Source organism: Colobus angolensis, unplaced genomic scaffold, assembly GCF_000951035.1.
Source record: "Colobus angolensis palliatus isolate OR3802 unplaced genomic scaffold, Cang.pa_1.0 Scaffold104, whole genome shotgun sequence".
NCBI lineage: Eukaryota > Metazoa > Chordata > Mammalia > Primates > Cercopithecidae > Colobus > Colobus angolensis.
Window position 1 is genome coordinate 2,338,327 of NW_012111364.1, and position 20,549 is coordinate 2,358,875.

Below are 20,549 nucleotides of genomic sequence, written 5' to 3' on the forward strand. Positions count from 1 at the left end.
TTGAGAACTGCAGCACGTTTCCTAATGGGCGGAACAGCTGCCGGAAACGTCTTCTGGTCACTAGTTCTGGTCACAAATCAATTTCAACAGCATTGAGTCCCTGGTCCTATCCACGCGGCCTCCCGTCCCCTGTTGGGCACTGGCTCCTTAAAGTGACGCTTTACTGTTCTGAGTCCCATACGAGGGATAGGGCAAGTGGCTTCAGAGATGCAGCCCTCACTTCTGAACGTCCTAGTTATTGTCCTTGAAACTCGAGCCGTCTCACCGCTCGCCCCCAACCCTGGGCTCTGGCTGTTTAAGAGCTGTAGAGGAAGTGAAAGCGTCAAGTACAATAAGTGACACCCTCCGCCTCCGTGTATACATAACAAAAGCTCAGGAAACGTGCGGGTTCTAGGATATACGAGCCACCCCAAGCCCTCCCTCCTACTCCCCACAGCCACAGTGGACTGGAAGTACCTTTTCCCGGTGCACACGTAGAGACAATTTTGACTTACACTTTTTCACCTAGCTTGCTCTGTTGTCCTCCCATCACAACCTCTGCTAATCAGCAGTTTTGCATCTCCTAGGTGCCTTCCTTATAGATTCTTTAGTTTCTGTCCCACGAAAGATAGGATCTAATTTTAGTTGAGGATGAGTGTTAAAAAAAAAATGTTTTGATAAATCATAATGGTGATGGTGGGTTTTGAAAAACAGGAAAATAAATTGGTCCAAAAGCTTAGTGGGAATGAGGATCTAAAGAGCGAGGTGGGCTCCTAGTCGGGGCAAGAGTAGAGGTGTTGGAGATCCTGTGGGCAGGGCGGCTGAATAAGGAGGTACGGGCTTTGTGGATCGCGCCTCTAAGTGTATACCAGAACGCACAACAGTGCTTTAAGGGAACCAGCCCAATAGTGGACCTAACACCCCAATAATGGGAACTGGAGACTCGAAACACATGGTTTCAGTATCCCCAGGCGCTTTAACAATAAGCTGCGGGTTAAGTCGAGTCTCTCCGTGGTGCTTCCAGGCTGAGGACTCAGCGCCTACCGACCGAGCACCCCCTAGGGCAGAGGGGCGAGGGAGACCCGCGGGAAGGGGCAGCAAGCCGCCTGATTGACAGCCCGAAATCTGATCTTGTGAAAGAGACACGGAGCCAATGGGAGGCAGCGATCCATCAGTTTGGATTGGAGGCCCCTGGAGGAGAAGTAGAGGAAAAACCACCGAATTGAGCTCTGTCAGAGGCGCTTTCGGCTTCCAAGGGGGAAGTGCTGGGCAATAATTAATGTTTTTATTAAATTTGGAGGGAAGTTTTTGCAGCCTTTCGCCTAGCGTGGCCTTCAGGTGGGTCTTTCCAACAACTTTTTATGTCTCTCCCGATAATTGCATGGTTGTGGGTCGCAAAAACTATCCTGATGAAAGAGGTGTCTCCGTCTCTTTAGTCCCGTTAGGTGCAAAGCAAGTCTCGTTGATCGCCATTGCTAGTTTTGCACACGTTTGCGAATCAGAGCTGCCCGGGGTACACCGACTGCGCAGGGAAACATCGAGAGTGTAAATAAATACATCGCCTCTTGTTCGGATTTTTGCTACTACCGAAAATATGTAAATTGTGAACTCTCTTGGCTCTCTTTGGATCCAGGTGAAGGAGGCGGTGTAGGGAGGGTTATTTTTGTGAATGGGACTGTCTGAGGGTAATTAGCTATGCAAATTCAAGAGCTTCATTCATGATTTTTTTTTAAAGCCTAAAAGCCATCTTGTTCCCCTCTAGGTTGATAGAAGTCCAGATCCTGAGGAAATCTCCAGCTAAATGCTCAAAATATAAAATACTGAGCTGAGATTTGCGAAGAGCAGCAGCATGGATGGATTTTATGACCAGCAAGTGCCTTACATGGTCACCAATGTGAGTGATCAGTTTGAAAGTTGCTGTTTATAAACTTGACTCCGACGGGGGTGGGGAGAGGGAGAAAATGAGAAGGGAGGGGGCACGGGGTTGGGATTGCAGATACTTATCTGCTTTGTTGCCACTGTAGGGCGACTCTGCTTCTAGAAGCCCAGTCTTCAAAATGAGCTTACCTTTCAGTGATTTGGATAAGGCATAGTTTTGTTTTTAAGACCCCTTTTTCTGATTAAAGCTCCCAAGATGAGTGGAAGAGGAGATGGAGGGCAGCAGCAGCTGCTGCACTCAAAGTTTTTGGCTGGGTTTGTCTGCCACATTGAAAAGAATGAAGTTGAGACAAATGCTGACGCTTTTTGTTTATATGGGGTGTTTTTGTTTTTGTTTTTCTCATTTTCTCTCTCTTTTTTTCATTTCTCTACCCTTTTGGCTTTTTTTCTGGGGGGGGGGGTTTGGGAGGAGGGGCTCTCCAAAAGAGAATAAAATCCACTGTTTTAATCTAGCATTGAACCAACCTAAAAACAACTTTAAGTGTAAATGCTTAAGGTTGTTTTGATGCTGAGATACCATGAATATATGACTGATAAATAGTATTGTGCTAGGATCGGCACTGGGAAGCAACTCTCCCTGACTGCTTAACATAAGCTTTCACTGTCAAATAAGTGAGAAAATGAATATTAGAATTGATACTATGGGCTTTTATTTTTCTATTCAGAGAGAAGATCCATTAGACTTATGTATGCATGTCTCTGTGTGTGTGTGTGTGCGTGTGCGTGTGTGTGTGATCTGAGGTTTACATTCTTTTAAAGGATTTTATCTTTCCCTTTGTAGAGTCAGCGTGGGAGAAATTGTAACGAGAAACCAACAAATGTCAGGAAAAGAAAATTCATTAACAGAGATCTGGCTCATGATTCAGAAGGTGAGGTTTGATTTTGGGCTGAATCCCCATTTTTTTTACCTACACTCTCCACCCTGCTGAAAGAAAAGGAGCACTTCAGTCTTATCTTAAAAATAATAAACTTTGAAATTACTGAATTTAACGGAGACTTTAACTTGGAACAATTTATATGATGTGGCAGTTTGCATGGGAGACTATTTTATGGTCCTATCACAAACTAATGAAAGAAGGAAGTAAAATCTTAACAATGACAATCTTCTTTTAATCATTGTTTTGTGTTTAAATACCTTTGTCCAAGTGGCATATAACTCACCCCATTCACTAAGATAACAGTTTAAAAATATCCAATACAGTGGGACAAATTCAGCAGCTATGTACACTGCTTGTTTTTTCTTTCTCCTTTATTACAAGTTAAACAATATTAATGATTGTTTGGTTTCTCACCCCCTTTACACTAAAATCATCTACTGTGAACAGAATTTTCAAGAGTGATTTTGATGACTAAATTGTGAGGTCATAATACCTTGTTTATTGACCATAAAGTGTTCACTGAATCATACTTAAGGCCTACTTAATAATTATAATACTATTTGGAAAATTAGTTTGCAGATTCTTTTGATGAACTGCTGGTAGGAAGTCAATATATTACAAATTATTTTAGCCATATGAGGACATTCATAATAAACTTAATATACTTAGATTTAATTATTGAAGTTTAGTTGGCAACTTTAATTAGATATACTGAATTCTGAAACTTCCTCAAATCTTCATACTATTTTAACACCTCCCTCCCTCCCTAACATGACCATATAGTTTTGAACTTGATGATAATGTGGTGCCAAAGAATTGTCTTTCCGACTTTTACAAACCTATTAATGTAGACATTTTCCTCTAAAAACTTGTATTTGAAGTGGTTTCTTTTAGTTTTGAGGTATTGAAGTTGAAAACATAGTACTTTGACAGTTGTACCATGTGCCATTATATTTTTTATGTAAGATTTAGAAGATATGAATAAAATGCTTTTCATTCTTTCTAATCTTCCCCCTACTACTATTTTAGCAAGAGTTAAGTATATTTAAGAAATATTTCAGTGAATAGACATACATTCACCTCAGTCTTTTTGTGAATTCTGGTATCCCTGAGCTTATTAAGCCGTTTGTTAAAAAGGAAAAAGGAAAGATGATTGACTTTATTCTTTAGTTGACTAAAATAATTTCTTAAAGAGTTGCTTAATAGGCATGAAAAGTAGGCAGTATTATTGAGATATTTAAGTTATGCCTCCTTTTTTATTTTTATGTTGACTGCATCTCTTGAAATTAAATTTTTATTTAATACCAGTTTCATGACAAACATTTCCATTTAATGAAGACTAAAGATTTGCAAATCTTATGTTTATATCTTTGACTTGTTTTTTAGAACTCTTTCAAGATCTAAGTCAATTACAGGAAACATGGCTTGCAGAAGGTAAGGCAAAAATTGCTTTAAAAGGGGGAAAAGCAACTCTAGAAGAAGAAAAAAAAGAAGTCCTGAACTTGCTGTCTTAATATTCAGCCCAATTAATTGAGCTCTAAAAGAGCCACCTCATGTGTCATGCATACATTAGAGCCTCTGATGAGTTTGTCTTTGGGGACTCTGGGGCTGTACTACCCAGTGTCATCACAAATTACCAGGAGAAATTGCTTCCAGCTCACAATCACATCTGCTTTTGGCAAGAACTAATGCACCAAGACTTCAAGTTCTAAGCCTCTGTTCAGATTTTAATTGCAATTGATCAGGTTTATATTATTGTACCTCCAGAGACCTCCTAGAGCCAGAACCCGGCTGGCTTGCTGTTTCCTTTAGAGCAGCGCATATCATTATTTGGTGTTCTGGTGGAGGACTTTTCTGATGGCAGAAATTAGTTTCTCTGGGTTCATCAGGACGGGATGCTTCAAGATTTAAGTGCAAGTGTCTTCTTTCCACCTTGTTCACAACACAGAACGTTAGGTGTGTATCTAATACTTAGGAAATCTATGGGTTTAAAATAAATGGGAGATATGAGGATTTTAAAAATGTTTTCCATGTGTTACTATTCATGTGATGTTTGTTGAAATTGACCTTTGCTATTTTGTCAGTTTTATTAGGATTTATTTAATAGAGCTAGGGTACATTTAAAGGCATTACTTTTATTTTGGATTATTTTATGATAAAATTTTGTGGTTCTATCTGTTATATATTTTATTGCATGCAACTTTATAAGAAAATGAGATATTGCTTCATAAAGCTTTATACAACTTCGAAAATGCCTAATATTGAGGGACTTTTGTTGGCATTCATAATTTGAAATTTTTCTTTTGGATTTGGCATAAAAATGTGAAATGTTAATTTTATGATGTGTTTTGTGGGAAATACAAAGAGAAAAATTATAGATATTTAAGCATTGAGTGTATAGCAGTGTTATTTGTGTGTTCACATTATATGGGAAACATGCAAGTTTTGGAACAGATTTTAAGATGGTTAAAAAGGAGAGAGTGGGTCTCTTTAAATGGAACCCAGGTGTTGCTGTAGCTACTTTGAGGCAGACTGATGTGTTTTATCGATGGTCTTGAATGCAGTTGATCAAGTTGCTGTTAGCATGTAAAATAAGTTTCTTTGTTTTGCTGATAGTCTAGTTCTCCAAAGAGCTTTTTCAATCTTTATCAATCTTTAAAGTTAAATAGCTTTCCTAATAGTCCTTTGAAAGGATGATTGTATTTACATGTTAATGAAGGTAAGACTTACTGAAAGTTTTGGCTATATTTAAGGATCATTTTGCTAGTCTCTGTAAATGAATCTTACTGCAATAGATTACTTTTTATTGCAACATAAGTCATATTCAGATATAACTTTTTCATGGAAAATCTGCATGGAGATTCTTGTATTAACTTATGCCTATTATTAGTTTTGCAAAGTCAAAGGTTGTGAGAACATTACCTTTATGAGAGAATTTATTTGCTTCTCTAGAATAACTTAATATATATATTTTAATTGTTCTGGAAGGTTTGTTGGTTCTTAGATGTTTAAATCTCATTGATTCCAAGTCAGTGCACTTGCTGGCAGATTTTGAATGTGCATAGCAACTCTGTTCCTGGAATTTTAAAATGTGGAATCTGTGACAGACTCTTACCATTTTATAATCAGTTTCAGTACATTTCTTTTTTTTAACTTTTGACTTGTTTTGTGTCTTGTAGCTCAGATAAGTGATTTGAATAATTTATCCAAATTTATCTTCTAAAACTCTGCAGGGAATAGTCTTTCTCCGGGATTATTAACATACCTGTAAATCAAACCTGAAGACTTAGCATTACAAAAAATAAACCTAGAAAATGATCAATGTATTTGGAAGAACATGGACCCTTACTTTGAAAAGAATTGTAATTTCAATTAAGTTCAGGAATTAATCATGAGTGTTTTATATGAATTCCCAGGAGGACTACTATTTACAAACTATGGATAAGATTTCATTTTAGAATAATTTAAACATTTTCAAAATAGTTTACATTAATTTATCTAATCGTGATGTAAGCAAAAAGTTGTTAATGTGGTGTTTAAAGTCTAATTATAAGAAAAGAGATCTTTTTAACTTCTTGTTTCTAGACTCCACTTTTTTTTGTTTTGAGAAATTAAATATATTATTTTGCACTGATATTTTAACTTGACTTATCCCACGTCTTGAACAGTATTTAGCTAAGAAGAGATCCCCAAATTACCCTAGTTATTTGTAGTGAGATGTGCCCATTTATGTCTTTCTGGACATCTAGAAATTAAAACATTGCCAAATTGCCAGATTATGAACCATTTACATATTTCTTTTCATAATATTCCATAGCCAAGAAAGTGACCATGGAATTTTAAGACATCTTGACCTCTTTAAAAAAGATCATTGGCAATTAACCAAGTTTCTCCCATGAGTTAGAATTCCACAGGGAAGTTAAACAGGTCTAAAAACCTTGTTAGACATGAGAGTCAAGTTAGTTGTCATATGTCATATGATAATTGTGTTTTTGAAAAATTATAAAAGTCCTCAAATATTTGTTAAATGATATCTTAGCATGTTTAGTTTGTTTTTTCTGTAAGACTGTTCATAAATTTTACCCCAAATGCAACATATGGATTAGTCATGGGTAAATTATTATGGATTATAAATTTTTTTTTTTTATTTCTAAGGGGAAGTTGGAATAGATAAGGCAGGACTGTTTAAGGGTGGGGATGGAACCAGTATTTTCAATTCAGTAAAGTCCTCTGTAAAAATATACTTGCATTCTACCAAGAAAGTTACCCATACAGAGATTTAAATATGTTGGTGGAGAATACAACTTTACATTAATATCATTTCCCAAGAACTAACACTGCAATTTAGAGATTTTTCAACATCTAAACACAGTTTAAAATAATTATCTTATTCTGAAGAAAATTGAAAAGTTAATATTTTCAGTGACCACAGTAGTTTTTTTTTAAAAAAAAAGTCAGGGAATATGCCAATTTTAAAATGTTGCCATAGTCACTTTATGTTATAATTTTACTATGTGCAATTCTTTACTGATTATTTGTCTTCTGAATTAGGCTGCTACTGACAGAAAGGCAGTTGCAATTATTTGATCCCATGAAATAATGAGTTTAAATATCAATCCTATCAACATCATGGTGATGTCTTATTCATAACAGCCTGAAAGTCATAGTTAAAATGGAATCTCTTGTGTATCCGGAACAAAAATAGAAAGATGTAAAAAATTAAGAAAGGATTGCATTCTTACAAACTTGCTTCTTAAAGCTCACCTACTAACACAACTTAAAGGGAAATAATAATTTTCAGTATATATCTGATATAAATATATAGCTGCTCTCTTGACTGTTATTTTGTTTCTGGTCTAGATGTTCTTTCAGGTTCACGTTCATCAACAGTATTCTCTGTCTTCAGGGTAAAATGTTTTTCAGTGGTTTTGTATTGAGTCAAGTTTAGTGCTGCCGCCACACTCTGAGTAGGAGTTTTATCTCCAAGAACAACCTTTCTACAGCAAAGGTTATTACATCATACAAAGAAGGGTTTTTTTCTTTTGGTTTTATGTGACCTTCAAACAACAGTCATGTTGACTTAAAAGCAGAGATGTCATTACTTTCCCCTCAATTCGCTTTAATGGCTGATGCTAAATTTATATTCAAAATCATTATGTGATGTTTCTTAAGTAATATGTGCTATTGTCACTCACTGTGTGTAATGTCATCCACAATATATAGCAGTCGTAATACACTCATTTTTATTTTTCAAAAATCCTGCTTTTTTTTTAATGGAACATAAAATTGGTTATGTGCTCATGAATTATTTTGCCCCACTTGGTGCAATAAGGATTAAAGGCTTTAAAAACTACATTATTTTATGTGGTTTACATAAAACATGACTTTAGAATTAAACATTGAATTAGAGAAGTCCATATAGTTTCTTACAATTGAACAACAATCATTTCATGTGTGTGTGGGCAGGGAGAGGATGGACTATCACCCCTCTCTTTGTTGTACCAGAAAATAATCTAAAATATGAGAGAAAAATTTCTCATTTGAGTTTGACTTAGATAGCAAATAGAGTAAGTATATTTTATTTCTAAACATTCATTGGAATTGCATGAATGTTTTCTCATACATGTTTTATTTACAAAAGAGACTTTTTTTTTTAAATAGAAAAATAGGATTTGGTATAGTACAGTGTAGTTTTTCCAGAGGATCCTAATAAATAAAATATGACTAAGCTTTTCTATTTCAGTTATGGGAAATCTGCAGTTTGTTACATTTTGTAGTATAACTTTATTCCCTTTGACTTGTGTATAATGTTATAATAAAAAGTAATAATAGAGTCAGACCTCTGTAGCATTAGAGAAAATATTTGGCTAGAAACAACAGCTAGTTGGCTCTGAGCTTCCCTTAAGTTTTCAAGTTACTACAGGTCAGGTTTAGTTAGGAATTTAAGCTGATTTGACACTCACCACAACTAAAACTTTACTGTTACAGTAAGAATATAGAAATATGACAATAATGCCTTAATCAAGTAGTAAAGGTGTTTTTGTCATTGGAAAGTTGCCTCCTTTTTTTGTATGTTTAAATATGTTTATATTTCTGCATAATTAATGTTTTTACATTTGTACAATCATTTTATTATTAAAAGTGGATGTGGTATAAAACCAAACTTAGTGGACTCATGATTATTTTGTTCCATGGCCTGTAGCTTCACTTTAGGATTAAACAGAATACCACTGTAGGAAGGCGGATTTTTCTTGTTTTACTTCTTATTTGAAATAAAATTTAAATTTATCACAAGAAATTTGTTTCTAACTCTTTAATTCAAAGAGAAATACTACAAAGTTCAGCAAACAATCTACAGTATTCTTATGATAAAAATACTTGGATAATAGGCAAGAAAAATTAGGCATTTCTGTAATGGTTTTTCTTTTCCCTTTCTTGAAACATTCTTTGCATTTCCATCTTTTCCTTTTTTCTTCCTTAGTTTTATACATGCAAGTTTCTGTAACAAGTTACTCTGTAAAGCAGGATGGGATATGTGTATGTATGTATTTGTGTGTATATATATGTATGTCTGTACGTAACTTTGTAAACTTGTCATTTATTTAAATGTGTTCCTTTAATAGATCTGTGCTCTGAGACAGAGCAATAAAATTGGTGTGTTTATATTGCAAGTCCAAGTTTACTTGCTTTAGCTCCCTGGATGGGTGTGACATGAAAAGATTGTGGTTGGACCACATGGCTCATATGCTGGACTGTGTTTTTGTGAATGGAGGCAGAACTCCAGTTCTGCCTGCTTGTCTTGAGGAATTGCTGAGGAGATCAGCTGTCTCATTCACGGGCAGAAAGAATGACTCATACATCTTCCGCCTTGTTTGGCTCCAGGTCATTGTTACAGTGGATAGAACTGGTTTTAATTAAATATTAACCCCTTTTATACTTGATGTTTGTTTTATTTGTAATTCTTCCACTTTTTCCTTAGCTTTAAAAGAAAACCCAACAGGCACATAGTTTGTAAGAATAAGAGGGTTTTCGCTTTGCTGCAGCCAACCTTGGAAAATTTTTCATTGCTTACTTTTTCTTAAGTAATGATTATTATTTCATTTGAAAGTTAAAAAGAAGTATAACATAAAGGCAAGCTATATTTAAAATTACCCATCCCCAAGGCAATATTAGTTAAGAAAGGATATTAAAATTAAAAAGGAGAATTGGTGAGTTTGTGACATATAGGTCATGATTAATATTTTGATGAGTTTCTTTCTGATAATATGTATTGATATGTAGCAAAAACAGAGAAAACAGTAAAACAACTTTGGATAATAATCTAGGTAAAGCAAATAGCTGAGAGTGCACATACTACCCTTTTAAAGCCGAGATCCTGAGACTTGATGGCAACTTGTCTATTAATGTGCAATGAACTGATAGAGCCGCTACAGCTATTACCAATAAAATCCACATGCTTAATCTCCTTGAAAGCATTTTATTGGTCTTTTGGTATATACTTTCTCCCCTTCTCCTTTCCTTCTCTTCCCCTTCATCTTTAATTACATAGTGTGGGGAAACATTTTCATTCCCCGAAGGTGATTATATCAAGCACAGTTTATAATAGATAGTAGTGGAAAAAACATTGCTTTTTTAGGTTGACTTCTATTGTTAATTTTCAACTTTGGCGTTGGTATGGCTTGCTGCAAATTTTCAGGCAGCTGTAGTTTGCTCCTTCACAGTATTCCCCTGAATTGAAGAAAAAAGGAAATGTATGATACAAGTGTGGCAATACTTTGTCATATTTTCCTCGCCTAGATCCAACTTGTGTTTTTAGTTAACTGCTTTCCGTTTACTCTAACTTGAAATTAGAGGTATGCTTAAGCCTTTGTCTATTTAAGTAGCATGCGGCTTCATTTGGTCTATTCAGTTTCTTAAGATTAGCTTCTGTGAAAATGTGAGTCATATGTTTTTTGTTAAAATTCTGTAATATGTTCAGGAATAAGTGTGAAGTATTTATTCAGTATGTTAAGGAGTTAGAACAGAAATAGGAATTCTTATTCTTACTCTTTACAGATTGTTGGTGTGCAGCTATTTTCTGTATATTTGCGAGGTATAACTTCTAGATTATTCTACTCCTAAAATTTGGCCCTTTTTTCCTCACACATATTCCACCACACATCACACTCCCATCAATGACTCTGTGCTACTCTTGCAGTGACATAGATTACGAAGTTGCAAATTTGCTTACCATACTACAAAAACGAACAAAAGACCTTTAGGGCATTCATACCATTATATTCAGTTACAAATATACTTTTGTTACTCACCAGCTTTTTTAACTTTTCCTGTAAAGGGATATTATATTTTTATCAGATTCTTGTAAATGTTGTCTTTTTAAAAGCCCAGTAATTGTTGTGGTTGATAAATTTGCATCTCAATAGTTATATCTGTTTAGCTGTTAATTCTGAGGGAAAACCAAAACAAGGATATAATGGGAAAAATGTGCAGGATTTGATTCTGTGTACTTGCTGTTATTTATTAAATATATATTTGAAACGCTTGTAATTTTTTTGGTACGAAGACTTACTTGAAAGCGCACCCTTCGACTTGTAATTTATGAATCTTTTAGAACATTTTTTTCTGCAGTGTCAAAAAAAATGTTGTGTTAATAGCAGAGAGAATGCTAATGTACAGATTTTAGCTGTTTCTTTGCCTCTCCAGTAGACTTCATTAGAAGTAAAGATATTAAACCGAGCATTCTAATGACAAGTACTTTTTTGTGGATGACTTGAAAGACAAGGGTAGGTGGGTAGAGGACTGGAAAGAAGAAAATAAGGAATATTTCTTGAGTAGCTGGCATTGTGTTTAGACTGTTTCATTTAATCCCTGCCAAAAAACCTGTATTTGGTCACTATTAAACTGATGAGCAAAATTCAATTTGACGAGGTTCAGTAACTTAACCAAAGTTGCACAGCTAGCATGTCATAGAATTAAGATTTGCAGTTCGCTGACTTTAAAGTTGTTACCCACATTATCAGATATTAGAGCAATATGAAGAGAAAAAAATTCTTGCAATATAGGCTGATCAAATAGGCATCAGTTAAAACTTGAAAAAGTTCTTAATTTGTTTGATTTTGTTTGGTAGTGGGGATAGAGTGCATTCGTAATAATTATTGGTATACAGAAGAGAGTTGTTAGAAAACAGCTGAATGTCAAACTGCATACATTTTTATAATAGGCACAATTACCAGATTGTTATGCTCTTCATAATAGAACATAAATTTTATTCAGCCAAATATCTGTTTTTAAAGAATAATATTAAACTAATAAAAAGAAACTTTAATTCTGTATACTGTATTATTTTTTATATAAAAATTTTTAAAAATATAGAATTCCTTTTTATGTAGATTTTTTTCTTAAGCCATTCAATTATCAACCTGAAGCATTTTCAAAAGAGACTGTTTATTTTAATAAGCATTCCTCATACAGAATAGGCTCATTTTGAAAAGTTAATTAACATCTATTTAAATATGACTTGGCTGGATAAAAAAGTTTCAGTATTACGTAACACTAATAAAGTAATACTAGCTAATCAAATCACAGCTAAAGTTAATTAGGATGATAAGTCATTATATTTTTATCAAATTAAAAGTAACCTACCTTCTATTTTTTGGGTGTGTGTGTATGTATTTATGTGTGTTTGTGAAAGCTTATTATTAATATTCAGTTTGGAATAGGTTACTTCGATGTCTAAATTAACTGTGATGAAAACGTTTTTGAAGTGAAAAATGCACTTGTGTTTTGACTGCTGCCAAATGTATTAAGTCCTTGCTATTCAGTATTTTTCCTTTACTAAAAATAGGAAAGTCTTTTGACATTAGGACTGACGAAATAGTGATATTCTTTTTGTTAATGCCTAGTAGTTGCCAGGAAAATATTTTGAATGAAAAAATGACATTTGTATTATTGTTTATTATTTTATTAATATGAATATAATCTTTGAAATATAATACTTTATTATATACGAGCCAAATCAAGGACTATTCTTCCATTTAAAAATCTTTGTAGCATACTCTGACAAAATTCAGGGCAAGCATTTTAAAATATGGTGTATTTTGCAGGACAGAGAACATACTAGCAGACGTTTCTAAAAAGGCAGAGGGATGTGTGTGATAACTGCACATCACTTAAAATAATTGTGTGGTTAATTTAAATGGGCTGCTTACACACTGGCAGTGTGAAATAGCTTTTGCTCCATTCTTCAAAAAAAAAAAAAAACTGTAGGAAATGGAAATTCTGTAGCTTTCTTTATTTTGCATCTCTTTTATTTCCATCTGGCAGGTGAAATTCAGAGGGAATACACCTACTATAGTCCTATTTCTGACATATATATGGTTCCTAGTTGACATCAATGCTCCCCTTCCATTTCCCCCTCCTAAGTAGTGTTGTCAATACCATTTTAAATAGGAGCTCATTGGCAAATAATCATAGGTTTGATCTCAGCCTAAGAAGATCTTACTTGACAGATTTTACTTGACATTCCTTATGCTTTTGGCAGTTTCTCTCTTAATTTTTTTTTTTTTTAATTTTCTTTTTCTTCTTCAGCTCAGGTACCTGACAATGATGAGCAGTTTGTACCAGACTATCAGGCTGAAAGTTGTAAGTATAGTATGACTCATCTCTTGTATTTTTCTGTCTTTCTGGTTTCCTTCTTTCCTTCTTTCTCTTTGGTTGGTTTTCACGTCCAGTGTCTTGTCTTACATTGTACAAGCGCCTTTTGAACTTACAGCCATAAGATGATTTGATTTGTCAGGTTGTGATATCAGCAGAAACTATTTTGAGCAGAATCCCTGAATTCTGTATATCGGAAGAGAACTCCAAATAGTAGGCAAGGAAAACTGAGTTGATTGAAAGGTGGTCTTGTTTTCATATTGGTAAATATCTTTGGGAGGAAATAGGGTGTGATCCATGAATATGCACATGTTTACTTCCAGTGTGCCAATATGCTTACAGAGAAATGCCTGGATGTTGATGGGAGATAGAGTTAAAAACTACTTGAGATTAGTTATTGTATAATTTATAAAAGATTCTGGAGCAAACATTTGTTGGCTTATTGTAGTATTTTGAATTCATGAATTGTCATCTGCTTTTATTTTATTTTTAACCTGAAATTTTCTGCTTCCTGGTTGCAGTAGCACAAATGGAAACAGCCATTGGCTTCTCTCAGGGTTCCTCCTTCTACGCTCCTTTCCCTGAGCCTTGCTCCCGGGTCTGTCAGAGAATGCGTGAGGAGTTATTCATGGAATACTCACTGTCCCTTAGTTGCAGAGTGAGCATTTTGCCTGTGCAAACGTGGTTGCCTCAGGGTTTACTACTGATATTTATAATTTGCCATTCTACCAGCTAACTGCTGCTACTGACCAAAGGAGCAAATAGTAAGGAAAAGGGTATAAATGCCATCTTATTTATGAAACTGGCCTAATGCATTTTTGTTCTGTTGGTGACATCTAAATTTGTTTTATTTTTTCAGACCATTGATAGTACCAGAGGAGGCAATATCGCTAGTAACAAGAGATGCTTGATGTCTTACAACTTATGAAACCCATATGTTCACACCTTTATATCATAAATCTAATACAAATACCTGCATTACTTCAAGTAACAGATGTTTGTGGGCAATATTTTCAGCATTTATGTTTGGTGTATTAAATTTCTCAGGCGTAGAGGGTTGTGCAAGGTTTTGTCCAGATTCTCTAACATGTTACATGTTTTAGCTCAGCTTGGTTATAAAGAAATCACTGTGGTAAAATATACATACCATAAAATTTACCATTTTAACTATTTTTAAGTTTGTAGTTCAGTGGCATTAAGGACATTCACATTGTTGTACAACCTTCACCACTATTTAACTTCAGAACTTTTTTATATCCCAAGCTGAAGTTCCGAACCTGTAAAACAATAACTCCCATTTCACTGCCCTCAGTCCCTGGTAACTGCTGTTCTGTTAGCTTTATTTTTGATCCAAGAAGACTGTATAATGCTCTTTGATGTCTAAATGCAGGTATTTGACATAGGCTTCCAAGAAACTTACTCAGCAAATATATAGAACTTAATTAGACATCCTTAGAAACACTCCCAGCAGACGATGGCTTACACAAGTCCTCCCCTTCTTGATTAAAGTCTGGGAAGAGAATGATCATATTCCAACATTTCCCTGCCTGTGAGCAGTGAATTATGCTTTCTAAAAGCTAACCATATTGTCTGAGTAAAAGAATTAAACTTGTTGATATTTTACATCTAAAGTAATCGGTAACAATTCCATTGCTATATCAATTGTCAGGGTAAAATGAACCACCTAGAGGTAATTTTTTACTACTTTTCTTATTTGACGTCTTTTCAGCTTTTCTTATTGTTGAATATTTAATCTCTTTGAACTCTTCTTAAGGTCACACGGGCATGATTTTCTTCCTTTTTTTTTACTCCCTTGACCACTCCTTCTCACTGAACTCATTTTCCTTCTCTCCTCTTTGTGGACCTCTTCTTTCCCTAGGGTTCTGTCCCCAAACCTTTCCTTTTATTTTTTCTTTCTTTTCTTTTCTTTTTTTGAGACAGTGTCTCGCTTTACTGCCCAGGCTGGAGTGCAGTGGTGCGATCTCGGCTCGCTGCAAGCTCCACCTCCCAGGTTCACGCCATTCTCCTGCCTCAGCCTCCCAAGTAGCTGGGACTACAGGTACCCACCACCACGCCCAACTAATTTTTTGTATTTTTAGTAGAGACGGGCTTTCACCGTGTTGGCCAGGATGGTCTCAATCTCCTGACCTCATGAGCCACCTGCCTTGGCCTCCCAAAGCTTTGGTATCTCAGGCGTGAGCCCCTTTCCTCTTATTTTACATGCACCATGCCAGCACTGTCCCATAAAACTTTCTGTGATGGACATGACTACACCTGTGCCACCTGATCCAGTGTGCATTAACCACACTGGCCGTTGAGCACACAAAATGTGGTTAGTGGGACTGAGGAAATGAATTTTTAACTTTATTTAATTTTGATTATTTTAAATTTAGACATGTCTGGCTACTGGCTACTATATTGGACTGCACAGCTTTGAACAACAATGTCTTCCGCATTGTTGTCTCCAGCCTGGTTCTTCCCTCCAAAGCTGTCTGGTGGACATCCTCACCTGATCCCCCACTAGTGTCCCTGTGCAGATGAGAAAAAGGCAACACCTCTGGACTCACTCCCTCAGCCCTCGGCTGTGCATTTAAACACGATTTACACGCCAACTCCAATCTTTAACGCAATGTTCCACAGACAGTTTACACTCAGCAAGTCCAACAGTGAAATCACGATTTTTCCTGACCAACATTGCTCTGTTACTTCCGTTGCGTTTCTAAGTTAGTGGCATCACCATCCAAACTGAAATCCTGATATTTATCCTCAGAGACCTCAGTTCTTTACCATAAACCTCAAATTGCTAACCAAGTTGTTGATCCTAGCTTTCAAAAATATCTTAATTTCATGGCCTCTCCTTCATCCCTACTTCATTGCTTTAGTTCACACACCTACATTTTGCCTTCACTGAACTTCTGAGTCAGCCTTTTGGTTGGTTTTCTTGCCTTTTGATTTTCCCTCTTTGCAAGCCACCCTGTGCAGTAGCATTAACACACAGCTATTTGGCCTTGTTAGTTTTCTTCTTAGACTGTCTGCAGGACAAAGTCCTATTTCTTTAGCTGTACAGAAAATTGTTCTATAACCCAGGCCTTGACTATCCTTTTGGTTTAAACTCTTGCTATTCCAGTACCCTGTCTTTTCCTTTCCTCTGTACTTTAGCGCTTCTAATTTTTAAGTTCTCTGGGCAGATTGAGCTGTTTTAAGTCTCTTTGCCCTTGCATATGTTCATTTTGCTTTAAAAGTTTTCATTTTTGCTTGGCAATCTGGTGACCCTCCTATTTCAGACTCTGCTTAGATTTCACCTCATTGAAGTCTTTCTCAGCCTTTTCTTGCCACCCTAGCCCCACAGAGTTAGCTGGACTCCACCACATCTTGTGTGTTATATTATATTATAGTATTTTAGATACATTTGTGTCTTTGATAAGATTGTGAACTTCTTGAGGGTACATGAAGCATGTCACATTCAGCATGACTTGCATGTTATAGAAGAATAACAAGTAAAATTATTATTGTGTTCTTGATCACCTTCTTAGTGCTTATTTCCTCCTAAGCATCTTCAGAGTCTTAATTCCTTTCTTAAGGTGGAAACATATGATATGCCTTAAAACTGCACATATAGTCTCATTCTGGGAAAACTTGCTGAAACCAGGAAAGTTTAACCAAAGGTTTTCAGAATCGTGAAGTTTTATTTTACTTTAGTTAGAGAATATTTACAGTTTAACCAATATGGCTTTGGGACATGTAAATAAGACACATAATAACTAAAAAATACCTATCAACAGAGGCAAAAATAAGTCTGAAATAGCCTAATTAAAAAAAAAAAAGTGGAGGTATATGTTATTTCAGGTTTTCATAGACATGAAGGACTATTGTTCAGATCACAGTGACCAACTAATTTTAGTCTTCACTGAAGAAAGGACGAGAGGGAAATGATTTAAAAAAGAAGAATAAGGCATTTGTATTAGATACTTAAGAGGATTTCTGGATGCAGAGGTTTATCAAATATTGGAATTGAGAGGTTAGATGGTCTCCAAAATGCCTTTAAACAGATGCTTGATTCTCGTCTGTCTGGGTATGCTTAGTGGGGGCAGAGGGTTCCTATCTCTAGAAAGAGAAAGAAACTCCATCCCCTCTGTGTGGCCTGTCTGTAAATTCTATGCAGGTATTTTTGAAAATGTGAACAATCAGATTTCCTTGCATACCTCAATGAAATAAGATGCTTCCGCCTTAGCTTTTACCGCTTTAGTCCTTTGGTGAATGAAGGTTAAGAGAATGAAGAACAAATTTTGCTCAATACGGAATTATAGAACATGCATTTGACTGTAACATGTTTAAATGCATGTAGAATAATAAAGATCAGAGCATCCACAAATTGTGAAAATGAGATTAAACCATAACATTTGAGAACTTTCTAAAAATTTCCCTGAGCATTATTTATTGCTGTTTACAAAATATTTTCACTGGAAATGTGGAATCCAGTGATGGTATACTATAAATTACTAACCTTTGAAGGATGATAACTTTAAAGCAAGTATAGGCATTAAAAATAAGTGAAAACAGAGCCTGGGCATGGTGGCTCATGCCTAGAATCCCAGCACTTTGGAAGGCTGAAGTGGAGAATTGCTTGAGCTCGGGAGTTGGAGACCAGCCTGGGTAACATAGTGAGACCCTATATCTATCAGAAAATAACAATAAAAACCAAGTGAAAACAACTTCCTACAAGTGCATGCAGGAAATCGATGAAAGCTAAGAGAAACAATAACATGCTTTTAACAAATTGTTTATTCCTTAGCAATAAATCTTTTCATAACTCAGAACTCTGCTGGAAAAAATAGAATTACATTAGGATGTGCTTTAGTCCAGAAGAAATAGAAGTGTGTCTTCTCAAAAAGGACAAATTAAGGAGTATTTCAAACATAGGTAAAACTTATGTTTCTGAAGTGGATATACATTTGTATTTAAACAGAATTTTCCTAAATTGTATACTTTAATTACATCAATGTTTTCAATCTTATTTTATTCTGAGACAGGGTCTCACTTGTTTGCCCTGGCTAGAGTGCAGTGCCATGATTTTGGCTCACTGAAAACTCTGTCTCCTTAGGTTAAGCATTCTACCCTACTTCTTCCTCCCAAGTAGCTGGGACTACAGACACACACCACCATGCCTGGCCAGTTTTTGTATTTTATGTAGAGATGCGGTTTTGCCCTGTTGCCCAGGCTGGTCTTGAACTCCTGGGTTAAGTAATCTGCCCACGTCGGCCTCCTGAAGTACTAGGATTGCAGGCACGAGCCATCGTGCCCAGCCTTAAATAATATAAACTCATATATTTTAAATTTAGCTATATCTTTTTTTTTTTCCTTTTTGAGACAGAGTCTCATTGTATCACTCAGGTTGGAGTGCAGTGGCACGATCTCGGCTTACTGCAACCCCAGCCTCCCGGGTTTAAGTGTCCCCTGCCTTAGCCTCCCAGGTAGCTGGGATTACAGGCATGTGCTACCATGCCTGGCTAATTTTTGTATTTTTAGTAGAGACGGAGTTTCACTATGTTGTCCAGGCTGGTCTCGAACTCCTGACCTCAAGTGATCCGCCCGCTTTAGCCTCCCAAAGTGTTGGGATTACAGGCATGAGCCACCGCGCCTGGCAGTTATATCATTAATCTTTAAAAATCTACCACCTTTCATTTTGTTCTTCGCAACAAAATTATGTGTTATTTTTATAGCTAGTTTGTTTCCATTTGGTTGCATTAGTTCATTTGAGTCTTTTCTCTATAGTGATTCACATGATAATGATGTTCCCATTTACATTTTCTCTTCTTCCAGAGCATTTTCAGGAGTGTGCATAACTCCCAGGGTTATGCAAAATTCCTAACAGGATAGATCCTTGTTACTCTACTGTTTTGTCTTACACTCAATAAAACACACTGGAAAGCAAATCAATTGGAAAAAATGTTATTACAGAAATAATAATAACCCTGACCCTTCACTATTTACAAAAGTAAATCTTTTGCAAACTTCTATACTTTATCAGATATCTGTAATACAATACTAGTGGACCACACAAAAATCATCCTGACAAGCCCGTGTGTGGGGACTCAACTGTTTAAAACCACTATTATTATTACATGGATGACATTTTCTTTAACTAAATGAAAATCATAACTACACTTTTGTTTCTTTAGGAATTTCTGGTTTTAAGAATAGCATTAGGTTGGACACAGTGGCTCCTGCCTGTAGTCCCAGCACTTTGGGAGGCCGAGGAGGGCGGATCACCTGATGTCAGGAGTTCGAGACCAGCCTGGCTAACATGGCGAAACCCCGTCTCTACTAAAACTACATAATTAGCTGGGCGTGGTGTTGCATGCCTGTAATCCCAGCTACTCAGGGAGGCTGAGGCAGGAGGTAGAGGTGGCAGTGTGCCGAGATCATGCTATTGCACTCCAGTCTGTGTGACAGAGTAAGATTGTTTCTCAAAAAATAAATAAATAAATAAAATAATAGCATTTGACTTTTTTTTTCTTTTTTTATTTTTTTGCAATGAAGTAGAAAAAAGAAATACTTAGATTACTGTTACAAATTTGCTTCTTAGAAAACTGAAGTCAATCAGGTCTATGTAGACCCTGACTGAATAATTTATGTTAACATGTACTTGTCCAGGATCAGAAAAATTCCATTTATGGTTTGTTTTCATAATTTCCTGCCTTTTTACTAAGCAACACATACAGTGAGTACTTTATAAATTTGATTTTTTTTTTTACTAATTTTGAAAACTTTCTTGCCTGATTAAGTTTTTTTGATATGATTGGTCAGGAAAACTTTGTCTTCTTTCGTCTTTCTGACTGCTTTTACCAAAATGAGAGCACACACTAAAAGGGAAATGGCAGTTTTTGGATTTAAGAACATGAGTTTTTTTGGTTTGTTTTCAGTTTCAAAAAAATTTAAAACTTTTTTTGAGGCATGTTATTTAAACATGTTACCAAGTAAACTCAAACTATCCATTTCAAGGATTACTAGTTGCATACCTTCCCCCCCAAGTTAGTATTCCTGAGAGCTATACAATAGCTCCCTCTTGATGGTTCTGAGTTTCTTTTGGGTATGGTTTTT

General features: G+C 35.7%; 1 protein-coding gene across 5 annotated transcripts in view; it reads left to right on the top strand.

Moving 5' to 3' along the window:
- The first annotated feature begins 491 nt into the window (after positions 1 to 491).
- ETV1 (ets variant 1) overlaps positions 492 to 20,549 on the top strand; it is a 99,395-nt gene continuing 79,337 nt past the window's right edge. Inside the window, exons 1-6 of one of the 5 annotated variants that reach the window (XM_011942834.1) lie at positions 941 to 1,317; positions 1,416 to 1,612; positions 1,742 to 1,873; positions 2,699 to 2,786; positions 4,182 to 4,229; positions 13,383 to 13,436. In XM_011942834.1, coding sequence (XP_011798224.1) covers positions 1,829 to 1,873; positions 2,699 to 2,786; positions 4,182 to 4,229; positions 13,383 to 13,436 — 235 coding nt within the window. In that variant the 5' untranslated portion in view covers positions 941 to 1,317; positions 1,416 to 1,612; positions 1,742 to 1,828. Of the gene's footprint in view, positions 1,318 to 1,415; positions 1,613 to 1,741; positions 1,874 to 2,698; positions 2,787 to 4,181; positions 4,230 to 4,352; positions 4,752 to 13,382; positions 13,437 to 20,549 lie in introns of those variants that run through there. The other 4 variants (XM_011942841.1, XM_011942848.1, XM_011942866.1 and 1 more) reach the window with 4 other exon arrangements.